At 42.6% G+C, this 22100-nt stretch overlaps 1 protein-coding gene across 5 annotated transcripts in view; it reads right to left on the bottom strand.

Annotated features, from left to right (window-relative positions):
* Positions 1–7935: 7935 nt before the first annotated feature.
* Positions 7936–22100, bottom strand: part of LOC147636872 (Tetratricopeptide repeat (TPR)-like superfamily protein) — a 117539-nt gene continuing 103374 nt past the window's right edge. For 2 of the 5 annotated variants that reach the window (XM_086800445.1, XM_086800446.1), the window contains exons 9-13: positions 11461–11550; positions 10965–11089; positions 8630–8835; positions 8410–8540; positions 7936–8325 (exon numbers count right to left, since the gene is read on the bottom strand). In XM_086800445.1, coding sequence (XP_086656571.1) covers positions 8314–8325; positions 8410–8540; positions 8630–8835; positions 10965–11089; positions 11461–11550 — 564 coding nt within the window. In that variant the 3' untranslated portion in view covers positions 7936–8313. Of the gene's footprint in view, positions 8326–8409; positions 8541–8629; positions 8836–10964; positions 11090–11460; positions 11551–22100 lie in introns of those variants that run through there. The other 3 variants (XR_015266276.1, XR_015266277.1, XR_015266278.1) reach the window with 3 other exon arrangements.

Raw genomic sequence — 22100 nt, 5'->3', positions numbered from 1 at the left:
CAAAAAAGCTTGAGGTAGCCTTCTATGGTGGGGGTGTCTAATGGGCGCTTGCAAAGAGTGTGGTGTGAAGAAATCCCCCTTGAGAGAAACAAGGAAGAACAGAGTATTACTATAAAGGTTTTTAAATACGTGGAGACACTTGTAAAGTAGGGAAATAAGAAGAAGAGAAAAGGTATTGTGTGTAAAGAAATGCAATGTCATAAATTTCTTCTATTGTTGAAAAGAAAGCTCAAGTTTTTCATCACACGCAAGTACCTTGCACGTTAGCAAGGTCTATAATTCAAGAAGTGTATTCTCAAGTTCCCTGATGATGTGGTTGTGTTGGTAGTGGACTTTGCAAAAAACTATGCCTTTAAGGAGCAAAATGAGATTCAGAGTATGCACTGGCATTCTACACAGGTGACAATATTGTGGTCCACATCTCTTACTATCACTAGTAGCAAGGTGAATTCATTAAAACTTACCACTTCTACATTTCAGAAGATAAAGTCCATGACACTCTCTTTTTTCATCAGCCCTGTTTCTTATTTCATACAAAGTGGTTACAAGAATAGGGGATTATACCAAAACAGCATTGGGTATGGTCAGATTGTGCTACCTCACAGTTCAATGCTTGTAGACCCTTTTACTTTGTTACAAGAATAGGGGATTATACCGAAACAGCATTGGGTATGGTCAGATTGTGCTGCCTCACAGTTCAATGCTTGTAGACCCTTTTACTTTGTTACAAGGTATGCTAGAATGACAGGCATGGAGATGATGTGGAACTTCTAGGCAAGTGATCATGGCAAAGAAGAGCATGATGGGGCTGGTGTGTTGTTGTTAAAAGAACATTGACATATGAACAATTAAAGAAAGATGACATAACTCTAAAGTGCACAGCAGATGTAGTGTCCTTCTTAAAGGCCAACTTGTCTCAAGGAGCTGAAGCATCCTATCCTTCCAAGGAAAGGGAAGTTGCTCGTGTGTTTTGGGAGATCAAAGTAGGGGATGTGAACAGGGAGGTTAAGTGGAACTATGAAGCCGTTCCAAATTCACGTTCACTACATGTTGCTCATGAACCCACGTGATTCTACAGGTCTTGCAACAAATTCACATTCACTACATGTTGCTTACGAACCCGTATGATTCTACAGGTCTTGCAACAAGACAACTTTCGTGCTTTTGTGGTGCATGGATGCATGGGCAATCGAATAAATGTGCCAACAAACAACATGTGCAACCTTGGGATTATCACACTCTAGTGCCCTTAAGTGATTCAAGTTATGATGACATCTAGATATGAGGTAGATTGTTAATTAGAAACATACAATAGAATTATAGTTGGCACTAGGGGAGTGCTAATAAACACATGTTTAAATAGGGCAAGCCGCTAATTAACACCTGTTGAAATAATGCAAGGTGCTAATTAACACCTATTGAAATAATACGGTCTTCTAATTAACAGATGCTAATAATCACCCATTGAAATAATGCAAGTTGCTAATTAAAACCTATTGAAATAATGCAGGCTACTAATTAACACATGTTAATATAAGGTAGACTGATAATTAGCTTATCTGGATATAAGGTAGACTTTAATTAAGACTTGTTAGGATTGATTAAGCATGTCAACACATGTTAGCCCTGAGTAAGCACTTACAATCTACTAATTAACACCTATTTCTCACATGTTTATATAAGGTATACTGCTTATTAACACTTGTTGTAAATATAAGGTAGACTAAATTGGGAAAATGGACACATGGACTCTAATTTGGGTCATGTGACCTCTCAACAGTTATTCCATCAACCCTTAGAAAAGACCCCAAAATAAAAAAATTTAATCGGGACCCCAAACTTGGTAAACAAGAAAATGTGCCAACTTTAGAAGGAGAGTTTAAAAGGGATTTGGGAAATAAATTATGTGGGAAAAATGCAAATTTCCATGGATCTTAAAGCATAAAATGATGATTGTCTCAAGTAATCACCCTAGTGTAAGGAGAATTAGCCACTTTGACAAGCCTTAAATGCCAAATCAAGAGAGAGGTCATCCAGCTCCATCGAAGCTATGGGCAAATCCCACTACCACACATTGGCATCCCATAACCTTGACTAAAGAGATGACGTGGGTAAATGTCAAGGAAAGCAGTAAAGAGAGTCAAAGAAAGCAGTTGAGTTGAAGAAATCTTCAAGATTACAAATGTATACACAAGGGGCACACCTTTTACCTATTGCATGTATGCATATTTCACTAAGAACATCATTTTTCAACATGTTGCACCATGTATACACATGGGGCACACCTTTTACCTATTGCACATATGCATATTTCACTAACATATTAGTTCCAGGAGCACAATCATTTGGTGGAGTAGATGTCAATCTGATGAGACATAACAACATGCATGGACATATGCACTTGCAACTAACCTTATCAACAATAACCCTTCAATACATCTTTGAATGGGGGACTTGGCTGCTGACCCATAGTGCCCTATGCTACGACCCATAAACTGGGGATAAACATCACCCTTGCATATACCTCCAAAGAGCTTCAAAGAATACAACCTCTACTTCAACAATAATTCAACATAAGCACAACCTATCCTGGACAACGTATGAGCTGCAAAGAAGCCCAACCTTTAAGCATCAAGCTGTGAGATTTGGGAATAATATCCTCCTTTTACACCAAGAAGGTACAGACTGCCATCTACCCATGCAAACCAATGGTGGTCCTGGCACTAGTTTCGAGAAAACAATTGTCGCCATAGTCCTTGCACCTTCTTTGCCCCACTGTTGTGAGGGCTTTTTGACCCTCTACCTTCTGCAAGAAACATGCCACATCTCTAGTCCACATACTCCATGGGTAGGCAATGAAAATCTCTCTAGATAAAGGCAATACAAATAGCCTCTAATCTCGTTTGCTATCACTTCTTTCTCAACCTCACTCTTTGAGTATGTGGTGACATCTTGCTCTAAAAAAAAGCATAGATCTTAATCTAAAGATTCAAACTCCCCAAATTCACATAAAAATGGAAATAATCTGAATAATACATAAAGGGGACCAACTTTTTAGGAAATAGAAATTCATGAGGCTAGTTGTGATTAATTTTTTATTAACTTTTAATTTAAAGCTTTTTGAACCCTAAATGCGAATAAGTTAATCCCCATGCTAAAACATTACAACCATCCAAAGAAATTTCTCTTTCCTTCTAACTAACGTCGTCTCTTGCAATGTCTTCAAGTGCTTCCTTTTGTAGCTAGAGCTTGTGTGGGAAAAGAATGGAGTAGAGAGACTTTGATGTGATGCAGAGAGAAATAAAGAAAATGTTTTAATCTTTAGGCCACCTTGGCTTGTGTGATAGGGAGGACACAAACAAAGGGCCGGCATTGATATACATGTAAGCACTAGATTTGATGCCAAAAAAAGGTACACCTTTTGGTCGGGAGCCATTGGTACCAAAGGTGGTGTTTGTATTTCTATTTCAGCTATTGTTTTGCCTTGCATCATTGGACATTTTGTCATTTTACGTATGAGAGTGCAATGGATCCTTGTTATGCAAGGTGTAACACACATTGGTATTATTAACCTTTATGCTCATAACCATAGAGGTGAGAGGATTGTCTTTTGGAAATCTCTCACTACATTGATGCCTCATGCTGACCATTGGATTATTGGTGGGGGTTCTAACATGGTTGAGATGCCGATGGATAAAATAGGTGGACATGAGGACTTGGTGCATTCTCTTGAGAGTGTATCTTGGGAGAGGTTTATACTCTCCATTCACGGTAGAGATTGTTGGCATGAGGATGACATTTCAAGGAGACCATCCACTCTTCTTTATTCATGGTCTAATAGGAGAAGGGATGCAGGATGTATTTATGCAATGTTAGACCAATTTTATGTGGATAATTGGGTGCTTGATAGAGGGGGCCATACTTTTAATGTTGCAAGCACTTCAAAATCGGATCATTGCCCAGTAGTTTTATGCATTAGAGATCCAAGTCACCATGGATCACCACCTCATGTATGCATCCCTAATCATTTGTTCTCAGATGCAGAGCTATCATGTTAGATCCTTGAAATTTGGAGATCTTGTGATTTCTCACGGACATAAAAAAGCATGGCCTTTGCTCTTTGTGATATTAGCGACTTTTATCACATATGTGCTCTTTCTAAGAGACAGGAGGCCTTGGATTTAGAAAGGGCTATTAGAGGTAGACTAAATGCCTTACTTTGCACGAGAAACATCCTCATGCTCACTGGGTTGCAGACTCTTTATGTAGCGTTAGGACAGAGCTTCGTCACTCTCTTGGGCAACGTGCAGAGTATCGCTACCATACCCAAGAATCCTTTTGGACCCAGATGGGTGGCAGATGTAACAAACACTTCTTTGCTACTCACGGCCTATCTCATGCCAAAGATAGTGTTAGGCAGTTCTAGGATTCACAGGCACTCTTCATTCATATCCTCTTATGGTTAGACAAATTGCCATTCATTTCTATCGCTAGCTTCTTAGCATTGAAACTCATTCTAACTTAAGACACACGACACAGAGGAAGGTTTGGAATGGGTTGCCACATTTGAATATTGACAAGATGTGTGCCGTTCTAGATGCCCCTTTTTCTATGCAGGAGTTTAGTCATCCTCTTCATGCCTTATCTCATGGTAAGTGCCCAAGGGAGGATGGTCTCTCCCCTATTCTTTTCATTACTTTTTGGGATGTGATTGGGACAGAGATCACATCGGCTCTCCAAGAGATGTGGGACAAAGGTTCTATGTCTTCTTCTCTCACTGAGGGGCTTATCTTCCTTATCCCCAAGAGTGGGGATAAGACCTTCATTGAACAGTGGAGACTATCACCTTACTTGGGACTACATATAAGATACTTGCTAAGGTAGTCAGCATTAGACTGCGACAAATTTTGGAGGATGTCATTCATGATACTCAGAATGGATTCTTACATGGAAGGAGCATCTTTGATAACATTTTTGGAGGCTGTGGAATGAGCCAAAGCAAGTAATTAACCTTTAGCCATTTTGCTTTTGGATTTTGAGAAGGCTTATGATAAAGTGGATTGGGACTTCCTTGAGGTTACTCTTAACCATATGGGTTTCTCTCAGAGATGTATAAGGGGAGTTTCATGCATGTATTGTGGTGGCCATAATAGTGTGCTCACTCGTAGTGATAGAGGAGAGTGATAGAGCGATTTCAGATCTCTTTCCGTTCACAACACAAGGATGCCCTTTAGCCCCATTATTATATCTCACAGTCGTAGAGCATCTTCCTCTTCTCCACTACTCGTATTTCTGGATTAAGCTTGCCTCTTCGTAGTCAGGAGGAATTGGTTGACTCTGCGTTAGCTAATGATACAACCATGTTCATGGGGGCCTCACATATGTTTATGTTCCTTTCGAGTGGCACTGTAAGAGTTTTGTTTGGCAACACAGACCCTCATTAATTGGCACAAATCTGTTGGTTTTTGGATCTGACTCACTGAGAGTTGCTTGGGGTGCAGAGCTTGGTTTCACTTGGATCAACACAAGATGCACTACTAGATACTTGGGATGCCAGGTTAGGGTTGATATTTCTCTAGCATAGCACTTTGCTCCAATACTTACGAGTATTCGGAAGAAGCTTCTTCGTTAGAGCTCTAGGAGATTGGATTTAACCTCCAAAGCATTGGTGGCTAATCAACCTCAACTTGGTTTATTGCCTCTTGTCAGTGCTTCTCTTGTGCGTGCATTGGTCAAAATTGTGGAGATTGATCTGCAATTTTCTTTAGTCAAGTTTGGATGGCACCACAAACACACATGCAAGGGTAGTTTGGCTCACAATTATTCAACCAAGACGAGAGGGAAGGTTGAATATTATTTAACCAATTTTTCAGTGTAGAGCATTGCTTTGCAAACTTGTGGTTAGAGGTTTCCTACCAAGCACTGAGCCTTGGAAGGATTTTTTTTCTTATCTTAGATTTCCAGATGTACACCCCATGTCGAGAGAGATTGGTTGTCCAACACACAATTTTTGTTCACGGAGGCAGATATCAAGACAGTATCTTTCCCTCTTATTGTAACCATTGTTACAGCATAGAGAACCATGAAACCCTTCCTACGATAGAGACTTCCTACGTCTTTGGACAAGTTTGACCGCCAACCTATTACGCGGAATGATTGAGTACATTAGGGATGCGGCCGATCGACCACTTGGTGTATCTCGTTACATGCAGTGGTCAAGATGGAAGAGATGTGCATATACAACTCTTACTTGGAAGACCTTCAAGAGTCTTCTGATGGATCTAAGAGCTACATCCATTCAGCATTTTAAGGACTCACATACGTATTGATCAAATTGATGCAACTATAGCGCACGAGTGGCTCTCTGTGACCTTTCATGAAGATTATAATCCGAGATGGCTAGGAGTTTTTCTAGGATAGGCATACCTTTGCATGTCATTAATCTCCTGGGCCAAGAGGCTACAGATTACATCATCTGTTCTATCATGCCTGGATAGAGATTTCGAGATATACCATGGAGGGGATCATCCTAGATATCACGCTTAGTATAGTGAGGATTGTTGGTCGTTCGAGGAAGCACTAGTTCATTGATCCTTCTCCTTTGATAGTGACTCGTGGCTCTTCGTGTTTGTGGGTGTATGGTGACAATCCTGTCGGATATCTTCAATGGGAAATCCAGGGGAGTGAGTAGATCGATGCCTCCAAACCATTGAAAAGCCTTCCATTTTTCAATTTCACAGTCTGAAATTCCAAGCTTCTCATCACTCAACAGATGCATAGGATAACTACTCTTAGGCCTCATTGGGAGAGTTATGACCTCTCTCCAATGATACAACACAAATATTGGCATAGGCTTTGCCGTTCATACAGAAGGAACCAGATCCCTCATTTCTTTTGGTTATTTTTACATGGTGGTCTCCCCACTAATCAATGGAGATCCGTTTTTGTTGTAGCATCTACACTTGAGATGTGGAACAAATTGTGAGACATTACAACATTGTTTATGGAGATACAACATATTTGGGGTAGGCAAATTGAGTGGTTGCATCGTGTATGCTACTTGGGGGACAGTCGTCCCTTGGCTTTCCCAGCCCGATCCGCAGCTTTTCTACCAGAACAATGATAAAGACACTGGTATTTTAATTCGTAGAGGTATTGCTTGGCATGATTTGTTGTAGGATGTCTCTCACTCACATTATACACCCCCAAACATAGGATTGACACCAGTCGGGAGATTGTAAGAACCATTATAACATGTTAGATTTGGAGAGCTAGATGCACGGAGACTATCTATCGAGGGTCTCCAAATTTTTGAGTCTCAATGCATTAGCACTATATGGGGTGATATCATCCATACTCTCATGGCTACTTGGGCTCGTATTTAAGGGTCCTCTCGTTCCACGCAAGCAAAGCGAGTCATATTTATGCAAGAGAGGAACCATGGCATTTTCTTTTCCTCTAGTCCCACAGGTCTTTCATGGCACCATGTTGCTCAATGATTGGGGTGATTCTATTCTATACCGACTTATAGCCATGATTGTTGCATGCCTTTTTTCATACTTAATATAAGTCTCTTTCCTCCTCTTTTTTTAAAGGACGACTACGGAGGAACTGAAACCTTGAATAATTTATTTATAAGGATATATACCTTAGTTCCGCCTGTGACTTATTAATTAACAATCACTAAATTCAAATGGTGTCACTTACAAAGAATATTTGCTATTTTTACCAAATATCACTACTTTTGCTGTTTGCGTGGTCAAAACTACGACAGAGGAAAAGAAACCTTGAATAATTTTTTTATTGTTGCTACATACCTTAGTTCCACCGCCATCAATTGATTGAATAATCAATAAATTTAAATGGTGCCACCTACTAGCTAAACAAAAGTTGTTGCCTTAAATACCAAGAAAAGACCTTCATATAGAGATATACAGTTGGATGCATGGAATAATTAAATTAATTTGGATTTTGGCTCAATTAAAATATAGGCAGGTGCCTTTTCAGTCCATTTTGATTGCAATCAAGCTTTGCAATCCTGTACAAGCTCCCAATATCAAGTACTAAGAAACTAGCCTACACTACCCAGCAGCTTTTGTGGGGGCTCTCCCCATACGCGTGGATGCACCTTTACAATATGAACAGACATCCTGACAGGCCTCTATGGAGTCTGAACACAAAGGCTTCATCTGGTAGCAGCAGAGCTGTTCAGTGAACGTTGTGTGCACACATATGATCAATTTTGCCAGCCATCAAGCCATTCATGAGAAGAACAATTTGTCTACAGTAACTAAAACCTGCACTGTTTACCTGTCAAATTCCAAACTGAGCATACCAATAACACATTAATATCATGTAGCCGAGCCCTCTTGGGTTCCAAATTACTGGACCAGATTGCAGCACGCTTACCTTCAGAAGGGAAAGATGATGCTCAGAGATTTGGGCTGCCTTGATGCGCTTCTTCAATTCTTCAATTTTTTTGGCTTCATATTCGAAGTTTTCTAGCTCCTTCGAGGTGTCACCTAATGCTCTATATAAGGCTTCCAGCCACCATCCAAAATCAAAGGCAAATATCAGATGAGCAGCATCAACAAATTCGCACCATATGATTTGATTGGCACAGCACTACCTGTCAGCTCAGAAAGAACTCCAATCTGAGTCGGAATATCGTGTAAAGCTTTTGCCAAAGTCAGAGAGGATTTCAATATATCAAGAGCCTGCCCAGTATCATGCAGAGCAAGAGCTAAGCTTCCAAGAACTGTCAAATACTGAGCCACAAGCTGATGGTTTCCCAGTTGCTTGTGGGTCAATTTTAGCCCATTTGCTAGCCTTGTCCTGCATTTTGAAATGCCAAATGCTTCTATCAAGCAAGCAAGCAAAGCCCAACTCATGAAGTCATAGTGTGACAGGCAAAATTCCATTAGCTTTTTAAAACCGTAATGCACATAGGAAAAAATATTGACGAACCGAATGTGGAATAAAGATGACAGAATTCAATATATACCTAGATGAATCCAAGAACATGTCCAAATCCACCTTATAAGAAAGTGCAATTTATAACCTCATGGTAGTCATCCACAAGACAATAAACCATTAACTCCATCATGCATCGTATGGAGTAGATACTACAACATCCACACTAATGTCATCGGTGCCCAATAGTGGGGTAGAACTTGGTATCAATATATGCTCCCACACACACACCCCCACATGCGCATGCACACACATAAGAGCATACATTCATACAAAGGTCTGTGTACTGAGTTTCTGTCAGAGCTCCAGGGATACGGTGGAGACTCAACCATAATGAAGCCAAGCACTAAGGATCATAACAAATAGAAAGAATTATTACAACAAAAAGGCACTTGATAGGGCATATGCACCACTAAAGATAAAAAGAATTAACACAATATCAACTGGCTGCAACTTGGACGAAAACTTCACAATGTGAAATTTGCATGTCCGCTATTACAGCATAAAGATACACCTAGATGAATCCAGGAACATGCCCAAATTCAATAGACTGTAAACAAAAAAAGAGCAAGAAAAGAAGGAACCAAACCGAAACATTGGTGCCCTCACTATCTCATAGTAGATAGGACACCTGAACCTCTGTTTCTAACTCCTAATCTCACTAAGCTGGCAGATGTGCTGTTTCTAACTCCTAATGTCACAAAGCTAATGACAGAATTCAATAGACTGTAAACAAAAAAAGAGCAAGAAAAGGAGGTTCCAATCCAAAACTTTGGTGCCCTCATTATCTCCTAGTAGATAGGACACCTGAACTGCTGTTTGTAACTCCTAATCTCACAAAGCAGGCAGATGTTGCAGGAAGTAACTTCACTCTCCTCACAGGGGGTGCAACCATAGAGGTAAGTGGCCCATAGTATCCTGATTTGTATGAGGCATGTCTCTCCTCAGTGCTACCAATAAAACCATTGCCCAGTAGAGAATCTTATAGGATTCATTACCAGTTAACATCAAATTCAATAGACAAGTCATTCAAGACTCACAGTTTAGGCTCAATTCTTTATGATAAATCTTATCCTAGTTATGACCCAACAACACATTCAACTTCTGTGATTAGTAAAGACTGATGAATGTGACCTCACTCTAGGATGTGGGCTTGATGTCCTGTGGTAAGCCCTGGCTATGGCAAAGTACAACACGTCTGTTGCTTGTAGGGACTACGATGGCAGGTCAACCCCAACATATCCCTTGATGCAATCTATTGGAGACTTCAACATCACAGCTTTGCCCTTACCAATTAGAGTCCAAATTAAGGCTGTCATGTGATAGGAATCAACAGACATGAAACATGAAATCATAATCCGGAAGCAGCAGATCAAGCTGTCCTCGACCCTTAGGTTCTCATCATGGATTAGTATGACCAAATGATGCCTGGCTATCTTGATAAGGTAGCCCCTGCCCGTGATGGCAAGTAAGGTCCATCCATAAAATGGTGCATGGAGGGATGGCCATATCGATAGGGCCAGACTCCAACGTCTGAGTGCCACCTTTGACTGATTAAAGGCCTTTGAGTATCCAATAGTGAAGCTTGTTTCAAGGCATTGAAGTCAGCCTTATCCTCTTGCTTAAGTGATTAAAAACATTGGCTAGCCTTTTTGTCAAGAGAGTCCAAAAGCACTCACTTAACCAGGTCTTCAACATCCCCAAATGCCTCGCTGATCTGGTTGAACATCTTCAGATCAGGGACTTGGTCACCTGTTCTATCATAGTTTCTCACAAGCTTGGAAATATGGACAAGTTCAGTTATTTAAGCCTCAAGATCTCTTGGTGTTGGTGATGTTGGTGTACTGCCTGTGATGGTGGTGTAATGCCTAAGGCAAATCCCCTCCCTATTTCCATCACCATCAATGAGATGACCTATAAGCTAAAAACGGTACTTAGATATTATCGAACCAACAGTACAACAGTTTATCCACCGAGAGAAAAAGGCAAACCTTGCTTCTTGTAAATTGTGTTGTTTCATCTGCAGAAGCCCAGAGGCAAACCATACTCCTGTTTTCTCGCGCACCCCCACGTAGGAATCCATGGCTCTGTAGATGGGCCCAATCAAGTCCAGTGCCTACAATGACAGGAATGTTCAGTCTCAATCTACTCTCTTTTAGTACATTTAAAAAATAAAGAAGAGGTCATATGCATGCACTGCCTGTGCAGGCGAGTGCATGTGTGCTTCCCATCCATGCACATGCACATGTGCTTCCATATACATGCGTATCGGTGATCCTCTAACTACATGTACTCCTCAACTACTTTGCTTGTTGCGTGCATTCTTGGTTCTCTGTAGGCAACACATGTGCATACACTATCAAAAGATACCTACTTTTGTATGTATAAATGGCACCCATGAATATGCATATTTACATATACACACATGCACAAGAACATTCAAGATATAAGTAACATCAGAACCTTAGAGACATCATGACTACAAACCAGGGAGGATGAGTCCGCATCACCAATGCATATGTAAGAAATGGCTGCATATATATGACACATTGCTTGCATCCCCTTGCTTTCAGTAAGCTGCAACAACACCAGTTTGGAGTTAAATATGAAATTCTGCAAAAGCCATTGTTAGTAAATGTTAAACCTTTCACGAAAAAGAAAAAAAGTCATGGAGAACGAGTAGCATTGTACTTTTGAGTCCTGAAGTCCATTTTAGCCTTGAGCAGAAGCTACTCAATTTTCTCACTTTATTTTTTTCTTCCCACTCAAATGACACACCCCTGCTATACTGCATCAGTGGTCCTAATCTCATGCATTTTTCCTTTAGGGCCTTTAAGGTTGCTCAACAAGGCCATGACTCTGCACATTATCTTTGGTTGGAACTCTTTAGCTTTTAAAACTGGTTAAAGAGCTCCGTGGAGCAGGGACTAATGTTAGATAGACCTTCTCAAGCCAAGATCGCACCTCCTGAATGGTAAAAGAAGAATCTGAACTCAGGAACTCTATAATCGTATTCATCTTTGATTTAAATGCTGGAGCATATAGATTGGATCCTATGACCAATCATACTTCTAGGCTCCATACTGTCCACCCCTCCTGAATAGAAATAACGCTTTGATGGACTTCTTGTGAAGGAATCCATGGCAAAATATGTCAATGAAAATTTGTCTAGAACTAAGGTAATGTTTCTCAGTTCAAAAGCACAGAAAAAAACTCTCCTGTCATGGAGTCTTTCAGTACAATTCCTCACAGTGATGATGTGAATAAAGCAGCAGCAGCAGTGAAAGACATATTGGCACATGAGCTGGAATCATCCAAATGTGTGTAGCGTTAAGAGATTTCCTTGGGTACCTTCACCTAAATCTCTCCTTTTCTAGCTCCTCTTAGTCTCCTTTGGTAAAAGTACACACCCTTGCCTGCTCTTGCTGCAGCTGATCTGCACTCGTCAAAGGAGTCCCTTGGGGGCTGTAAGCTGTGGATTGATTGAAATAAGTGAATGACTTCAAAGCAGCAATGTGGAGGAGATTGGTTGATGTGTAGGGTTTAGGCGAGTAAAATGAGTTGGGAGGCAGTATATAACACAGAGATAGTCTTACAGATGGTCATAATACATATCTTCAATACTGTGATAGTTGATTGAAGGAGCAGAGCATTTCCATCCATTTGGAAAACATATTTCAGTTGACAGAGCAGCAGATCCAAAATTAGGATATTTATTTGGACCTTGAAGTGAGATAAATTGGAGTGAAGCTACATGTGTGTGCCCTGATACTAAACACTCACCCACACAAAAACAATTTAAGACCTTAAGGCTTACTTTGGTAAAACCAAGGTCAAAATCTTCCGTCCATCCCACGAGGGCATGCAGAGACATGTCAAGAATCTGTCGAGATAGTAAACTCCAGAGATTGTTTCTACAAATCTAAACCATACATGGGTGTCACGTGCACACAAGCTGTTCTAGGGGGCCACGTGGACATTCTGCTTAGTCGATACACTTAGGATACCTTCTGATGGGCCAAAGAGCATGTTGTGAGCCCTAGTGCACGGACTAGGTCAGTCCTGTCATGCCCGTGGCACAAGTCATATGTAACCCACTTTGCAAAATGTAATGGCTGGACAGGCCCTAGACGTATGGTCGGGTTGCTGGGACAGCCAAGTCAAGTGTAAAGTCATTGTCCAAGGCCTAAGCAATTGGAGTGTAAGCGATATTGTCCTATGATCACTAGCAATGGGTATTTTTAAGGCCATGGTGTTGTGGACAGTCCATGGGCACCCTAGTGTGCAAGGCCCAAAAAAGCTAAAGAGGGAATCCATCTAGAAGGGGAAAAGATATCATGAAAAAGTGTGCCCTAACCACACGCTGAACCCCACCCAACCCTAGCCGACCAGACACCCCGATACATAGGATTATTTGGGGCTGATTAGAGCATCTTTGCCATAGCCAAGAGGCTTGTTTAGAGCAAGTCTACTTCAGCCTATTCAGCCAAGGGTTGTACTCTCAACCAAGGATATCTGGGGAAGAAAACGCACCTAGGCAAGGGCAGCCAAAAGTCATCCAATTCAGCAGGCATATACAGCAGATTAACGCACCATCCGGCAGAAAACGCAGCCTATACAGGGCAGCCAGGTTCAGGGTAGCAAACACACATCAAAGGGGCTCCGCTGTCCACTGGACTGCACTTGGCACAGGACTGTATCAGTATGGGACTGTTAGGGTCAGAATTGGACCTGATTTGCGTGACCCAGTAATGTATTCTTTGCATATCTTCTCAACCTTAATCTCTATGAATTCAGTTTTCAGCAGTACTTCGGATCCATTCTTATCATTTTCTTTCTTTCATTTTTGCATTTGACAGATATTATGCCTCTAATGAGGTTAAAATCTAGAAAAAGAAGGCCCCCAACAGTTATGTTTGAGCAGAGATTATGCTTTCATGCTCCATGCACCCTGTACAGAATGCCATAGTCCTTCAGAGTGTGGAGCTTCTCTATATTGGCTTACACATCCCTCGATTACATTTCGTCCATGGTCCCATGTATTTGCACACACATCTTAAATGCAATCATCAGTGAACATTGGGAGACAGTGAATACAACCAGAAGATGAATCCCATCCCTCCATATACCAAAGGACACATTACATACATCCTTGTATCCTCCAACCTTGGGCTCCCCTTACATAAGCATGAAATAAGCCAAAACGTCTAGATGAACACCCTTTAGCTACTCATCTGAGCATGCACGTTCCAACAAAGATACAACTGTACATATATCAACGATTGATTCATATATCAACAATTGAATATCTCCACTCACAGTTTCATCCATAAACTTGTGTACCTCATGGACAGCTTCCAGCTTTGTGGAGGTAGAGATAGAGCACTACTGCTCAAATATGCAGTATACCATGAAACCAACCGCCGCTGCTAACACTTGTAGAATGTAACCGGTATAATTGTGCAACTCGCAGCAAGGCCTTCTTTATACCTTTACTTTTAGTGAGCTTAAGCAATCCACTTTAATCTTTATACACAAGAGATAAGAGCTGTAGAGATATGGAGAGTTGACACCAAATTGGGTCCCAACTACGCACTGAAGGGCCCCCTCCCGCAAGCAGGAGTATTTGCTTTATTACTTTGGAGAACTACTTTACAATGCGGAAAACTTACTATGAGACAGTTGACTGTGGAATGCCAAACGCAAGGACAAGGTAGACCAAACATCGGCTGAACCGTCAAGCCGTCTGAAGACACTTTAGAAGACACTTCGGGAGCCAATATGCACACATGCTGAGGGTGGCTGAATTCTGAAGATAACTTCTTCTGCTGCCTTGGACTTCTTCTCCTGCCTTGGATTGTAGCACAATGAACTTATGAAGTGCTCTTTCTGAAGATGTAAGCACAAGTCAGAAGACTCAAGAAGCACACATGCGTAAGGCTTTGTTTCACTGCTGAACTGTTAACGAATGAGACGATTTATGCAAGGAATTGAAGGGTGCTTATATATAGGTCCCTAGATGCTGGTCGGTTTGCTCATGCTGCTGTCGGGCTGTTTATTTCTGTCCACGACAGGCTGGAAAACACATTTATTCAAGTACTTTTCACACGTGTGCTATCCGGGCTGTTGTTGCTGGCCAACAGACTGTTGGGCTCAAAGCTGGCCAACTGGGCACATGCCCTCTTCGGCTGGCCGGCTCCACACTAAGGCCAATGCTTGGCTCGTTTGATGGCCCATGGGCTGCCCTTAGAGCAAGGCCCCTAGGCTGGCCATAAGGCAAGCCTATGCCCATGTAATACATGCTTGCTATATGAAACTTGGTTGAACACAATGCTAATCAATACACTTAAATACACTAAGATTTGATGGACACATACTCAATACAAGAAGTAATTTGCTGAATTCACAAGAGACACACAATGAGCCAGAACAACCGGTCCCTCCCTCAAATAAAGTATATTGACCTTGGGAGAATCAACTACATAGTGTGTAGGAAACCGATTAGCACCCCGAAACACTCTTAGAAGCTTCAGAAACACCTTAGAAAGCTTGGATATGGAGTTGGGAAGGAGAAAGTGCAAAAAATACAGCCCAAATGCCCTCATGAAGGAGGCGTCTATCTCTAGAGAGAGGAGGAGTGAGGTGGTGATTTGTCCAATATAGGTGGCAGGCAGGTGCCTTGTGGAGCAAGCTAGAGAGGACACATGGCTAGTTACTCCCTTTGTACAAAGGGGATAATGTCTCGGCGGTGGACATTGGGTTTTGTCAACCTCGAGACATCAGTGTGTGTGAACACCGGGTTGGTCATAATTTATAAGTGAGTTTTGGTCGCCCAAAACTTAATGAAGTGTGTACACACTCACTTATAAATTAGTGTTAACTCCTAAGGCTAGGTTTATGACCAATACTTACCACCTGTCACATGCCACATAACCATGTTAGCAGACAATTTCACACGCACCGTTCGCAGGTAGGCGTCCCCTTACCCATAACTACACATTGATCAAGCAAGCATGAAAACAGAATGCAATTTCAATTGCAAGCAAGCACATAAAGATGCTATACAATGCAGCATTGGTATGGACAATCCCTGTTCATGAGACTATACCAAAATAGATGTGCTCCAAGCAAGTACACAAAAAACCAGACCCAATGGAACACCAATCCACCAAGCATTTTCGGGCATGTACACAGAGAGACAAGTCCCAACGGAAAGCCAAGTCCACAGTATCAAATGAGTGGCATCAATCCCCGGCATATACAACTGCCATGGACACCAGTCCAATGTACATACATGATGAGAACGCACGGGTGGACCAATTGGGTGACATCCCCCCATCTTCTAAACAGTTGTCCGCAGCTGAAAAGCATCCAAATATGTCTGAAGCACATGCGGACAATCTCTGAAGAACTCTTTATCTACCCAATTAGCATCAATGGGAAGATAGTTCTTAAACTTCACAAAGATAACGCCTCACAACTTTACCTGCATCAAGCTTGCGTTCCTTGTGATACACAATATGCCTGGCTACAAGATCTCCTCAAGCTCATCCACTTCTGGTGGATCCTCAATGACCGTTTCACTGGGCTGCGGTCCGACATACTTGTTGCGAAGGAGACTCACATGAAAAGCATTGTGTAAGTGCCAATGACTAGGTAATGCCAATCTGAAAAACCACTTCATTGATCTTCTCGATCACTCGAAGAGACCCATAGTACTTAGTTGCAAGCTTAGGATATGCACCCTCTTTGCAAGTCTTGCTTTCTCAAATTTCAGCAATACCCAATCATTCTTTTTAACATCCAATTGCCTTCTATGCTTGTCGGCAACCTTTTTATGCTTGTCTTGTGACCTTGCAATGGCTGTCCGCACCTAAACAAAAGCAATATCCAAGTCTCTTATATACTCATCAGCTGCAAAACCACCTTACCATAAACAATCTCAAACAGAGCCTTTCCCGTAGATACATGCATCATGTTGTTGTATGCAAATTCTACAAGCAGTAAGTACTTCTCCCAAGAACACTTTTGATCCACCACATAGCATTTCAAAAGATCCAACACGACTGAATTTGCAGCCTCACTTTGTCCATCCGTTTGAGAGTGATAAGTTAATGAGAAGTCCAATTTGGTACCCATGTTATCAAATAAGGCCCGCCAAAAGAGACTTGTTGCCCTGGGAACTCTATCCCCCACAATGGACTTCGGCATTTCATGATGCTTGAACACTTGTGCAAGATATATATCCATATGATCAGCTTTGATGGTCTTTTTGACCGGTAAGAAGTGAGCTTGCTTGCTAAACCTGTCCACAATTGTCCAAATTGCATCATTACCCTGTTGCGTCCGTGGTAAGTCCCTAATGAAATCCATTGTAATACTTTCCCAAGGCTGCGTGGGAATAGGCAATGGCTGAAGCAAACCTGGTGCCTTTTGCCTATCAAATTTCACCTTTTGACAGGTGATTCATGCACGTACATGCATCTCTATGTCCTTCTACATACTTGACCAAAAGAAATACCGCTCAATCATGTGCATAGCAGACATTATGCCTCTATGCACAGCATAAGGAGGAGCATGGCACTCATCCAAAACCTTTTGCCTCATGTTAGACACCACACATAGGCAATTACCTTTCATGAGATAACCCTCTTTGATCACATAAGAGACGTGTGCATGACCAGCCATCAAATCAGCCCAAATAGTGGCAAAATCAGCATCTGTATGACACAAATCACGCATGACAGATGAGTCCCCATGAGAGGCAACTGAGATAGCTACAACATACGGCTTTCGTGACAATGCATCTGCCACTACATTCTTCTTTCCTGGGGTGTGCAAGATCTAAAAATAAAATATAGAGAGAAAATTGACCATCCTCATATGCTTCTCTGATAATTTAGTTTGGGTAAGAAAATACCTCAAACTCCGGTGATCTATTTTCACAGTGAAATCAATCCCAAGAAGGTAATATTTCCATTTAGTAAGTGCATGAATTACAACCAAAAACTCTTTCTCATAAATGCCAAGAGATAGCTCTGCATCATGCAATCTACGGCTCTCATAAGCCACGGCATGTCCCTCTTGATTTAGGACAGCTCCTATGCAATTTCAGATGCATCACATTCCACACTAAAAGGCTTTCGCAAATCAGAAATAATCAACACTGGACCATGAGTAGTTGCATCTTTCAATTTGAGAAATGCATCCCTCTCTACATTAGTCCATTTGAATGTGGCTTTCTTCTTTGTCAAATCATGCAAAGGAATCCATGTGAAGTGCTGAATGAACCTATGGTAGTAAGAGCTTAATCCAAAAAAACTACGGATCTCATGCATCGAACTCAATTCGGGCCAATTTCGAATTGCATCAATCTTTGGACACAATATGCCCAAGATAATGTATCTCTAACAAGAAGAACTCACTCTTCTTTGCATTTATGAAGAGTTTATGCTTACGGAGTTCTTCAAAAACAATGGCCAAATGAGCTCTATGCTCTTCTTCCGTCTCATCGAGAAGACTAGGATGTCATCAAACAAGACACCTGTAAATTTCATGTACCCACGGAATATGCGATCCATCATTCTATTGAATGTAGCCCAAGTATTTGTAAGACCAAAAGGCATAACAAGATACTCATAAAGCCCAAACGCAATCCTGAAACCAGTTTTGTGTACATCCTCAAGCACTACACGCACTTGATGATAGCCACTCTTGAGATCAATTCAGCTAAAGCATTTGCCGATCCATTTAACTTATTAAGGATGTCGTCTATGCGTGGAATCGGAAACCGATTCTTGATGGTAAGCTTATTCAAAGCTCTATAATCCACACACATACGAAAGGATCCAGGTGAACAATATGGAAAAGAGCTTGCCTGAACCAAACCCTTCTCAAGAAGCTCATTCACCTGCTTCATGATCTCCTCTTTTTGGGATGCGCTTACACGATAAGCTGATCTATTAGGTGGTGAGCTACCCGGCACAAGATCAATGCGATTATCTTCCGGTCGTACAGATGGAACCTCATTTGGTAACTCATCAGCAAAACAATCATTGTACTCTTGCAAGAATTTCAGCCTATCATTACTAAGAGTGTTTACATGTATATTATTTTCCTCAACATTATCCCGTACAAAAATCAAGTACACAAAAACACTCTTTTTCATTACTTTCTTAATTTGTACATGAGATACAAGGAGAATGGTATCACCCTCCTTACCAGCATCAATTACATGCTCTGGGCCTTTATGCATGAAGGTGATCCAACATTCATTGTATGGCTGTCCATAATGTTCTAAGTCTAGAGATAGCTAGTGACGGAATGATGTACATCCAATCCTGATCTAGAGCATCAATCTATCAATATCCATGAGCCTCTCTCTGAGGAGGACTCCATGGTAGCCACTCCGTCATCCCCCCCGATCGAAGCCGTTGTTGCTTACATTACCTTCTCCAAGGCGGACCTACAGGTTCTTGCCATGACTGTTGCCTCACTTGAGGCCTCCACCCTGGTCTGCAAAATTGTTGGTAGCCGCCCTACACGCGGACAGCTCAGGGATCTTTTTCAGGCCAGCCTCATCGGCGAACCTGCAAAGATCACCGATATTCACCCTTTGGGACGCGGATACTACCAGGTGGAATTCGACTCGCCATCGACGTACAGACCAAGTCATGCAGCTAAGCCCCCTTGCAGTGGGTGCGGCGCAGGCCTTCTTCGCACGGTGGTAGCACGGCTTCGATCCAACATCTAACCCACTGGCTAGCATTTCGGACTTCCCAGTGACAATTTTCTTCCCAAGCCTTAGGAAGGAGTACTTTCCTCTTCTCCCAGTGATTGGTGGTTCTCCTGCTAACCCTCACCAGGGAGGAGAGAGAGAGAGAGACAGGGCCTCAGGGAGCAGAGCACCACGCCCCGACTTCAGGTGACCCAGCGGACAACGAGTGGCGGACGACTGGACCGTGCGCAGGTCGCCAGACAACCACCAGAGACAAGCGCCGCCACCGTGCATGCCAGGCTGACAGATCTCAGGAGGATTCGATTCTACCAGAGATCTGTTATGCACATTTCTCAGCATTTTCCCGTTGGTGGCACGCCCTCTCCAGTCTCGGAGCGAGCCCCTCCGGCCCCATCAGTATGGTGGCCGATCCCTCGTCGAGATCCCTTCCTGACCCCCAGTGTTCACAAAGGCCAGCCAACCTCTTTGAACCCCTGGCGGGTACCTCCCCTCAGCCTTCCTCTCCAATAGATCCCTCAAAGCAACACCCCTCCTCGGCCTCTACGCCCCTCCGCCCTCTCACCGCCTCCCCCACCTCCTCCCCCCCCAGTCTCGACACCAACTATACCCACCGCCGCAGCCCATTGAGGTTCAAACCACATGCGGAAGCAACGGGAAGCTTTCTTGCGACTTTGGAGGCCAGGTCCTTTCCTCACAGATAGAGGAGGTGACCCCATTTGGCATTACAGACCACCTGTGTGGTTGTCCTCCCCCCACCCCACCCCCCGCATATGAGATAGCATTCTCCTCAGTGCTCACAAAGCGGCCAGCCGGAGGAGAAGGGTCTCTTCCCCTCATGATCATTTGATTCCCGCCCTTAGGTGAGGCGAGTTTGTATTTAGCCCTTTGTGGTTGTATCTAGCCCTTTGTGGCTGTTTTTTCTTTACTTAATTGAAGGATCTTTTTCCCGGGAAAAACAAAAAGGAAAGAGAGTTATATTAAATGCCTTCAAAAGACCCAATGGGTCTATGAGACCAAAAGTGCTACAATAGTGTCCATGTAATCTCATCATGTACAAAACAAAACAAAGACTAGAGCTATGAGCTGAGAATGTCAAATCCGAGCCATACGATACAAAATGACACAATCATCATATAACCTATGGAGCTAACCCTCCCGTAGGGGGAGGGGGCCGTCAAGGATATCGAGCATGGGGTTAGCCTGTAGAAGGCACTGCAGATCCACCGGGCATGGGAAGGTGGCTCTATGCCTCTCCAAGATCTCTGAGAGAGAGAGAGAGAGAGAGAGAGAGAGAGAGAGAGAGAGAGAGATGAAATGAAATGATGTATTAACGTCTCTAAGACGCCATAGTGGCCTATGAGACCAAAACTGAGAGTACATCTGAAGTTGGTGTCTCATCAAAGAGAACAACTAAATGAGACTAAAAAGTACAATAAACTGATTGTCCTACAGTTATAAGAACAAAACTGTAAGACTCCAAAATGATACTGAGTAGAAAATACTGAAAAATACTGAAAAATGTATATCAGGTATATCCATGTATGCTGATCAGTTGAAGTGTTGCCCTCTCCTTAGATCAAGTATCTCCGCCATGGGGCCGTCTAGAATGGAGAGGTCGTAGAAGCGAGGTAGGTGCCTCCCATGCCGAGTAATAATGGCTCTAATCTGGCAATGGTGAGGATGCTGTGGTCGGGATCCTCGTGGGCATGGCCGACGAGCACGACATATGATAACTGCTCTATCAGTGGTGACTCCCTGGAAGGTGGTCGGTGCCCTGATGGCCCGATGGAGGAGGTATCAGGAGGTGTGTGGGCTGGGTTGCTGGTGCTGGTGCCGAAGAAATCTGTCAGGGTCCTCTGTCTAGGTACATCATGGCTCGGCCTCCTGTCTGCCAAGAGCGTCTCTCTATGTCTCCTGAGCTCAAGTAGAAACAATCCCAGGCATCTCTGATCCTCAAACTCCATGACCTTGCGTAACGGCCCAAAACCCCCTCGGAAGAGGCAGTGATATCTCCCTCGGATCTCATAATAGACTGTATATCGGCAAATGTAGTGTTCTTCTGTCTCTACCTCCTGGTAGCATAGCTGACAAATGCGGTCATCCATGATCTGATGCACATATCGCCCTATCTCAATCCGCAGCTAGTGTGATGAGGTCCGGATCTGTCCAGTGGCACAACATATCCCATGTGATAGGTGTACATCCATGTACGTCGGGCGGGTGATAAAATCATCTGGTGAGGTGTGTAGAAAATGGCTCTTGTAATGAGCCATTTTCGAGACCAAGGGCTCAAGGCCACTTTATGTCCTCTCTATGTCCACTCTGATGATATCCATCCTGATCACGCGGTTTTGCTCTGAGCGGGTGAGATTCAAAAATTGACAATCCA

Source organism: Cibotium barometz, chromosome 7 (assembly GCF_041138505.1).
Source record: "Cibotium barometz isolate CiBa-2024 chromosome 7, ASM4113850v1, whole genome shotgun sequence".
Classification (NCBI taxonomy): Eukaryota; Viridiplantae; Streptophyta; class Polypodiopsida; order Cyatheales; family Cibotiaceae; genus Cibotium; species Cibotium barometz.
Note: the sequence above shows the minus strand (reverse complement) of the source record. Positions and strands in the feature narration are given on the sequence as shown.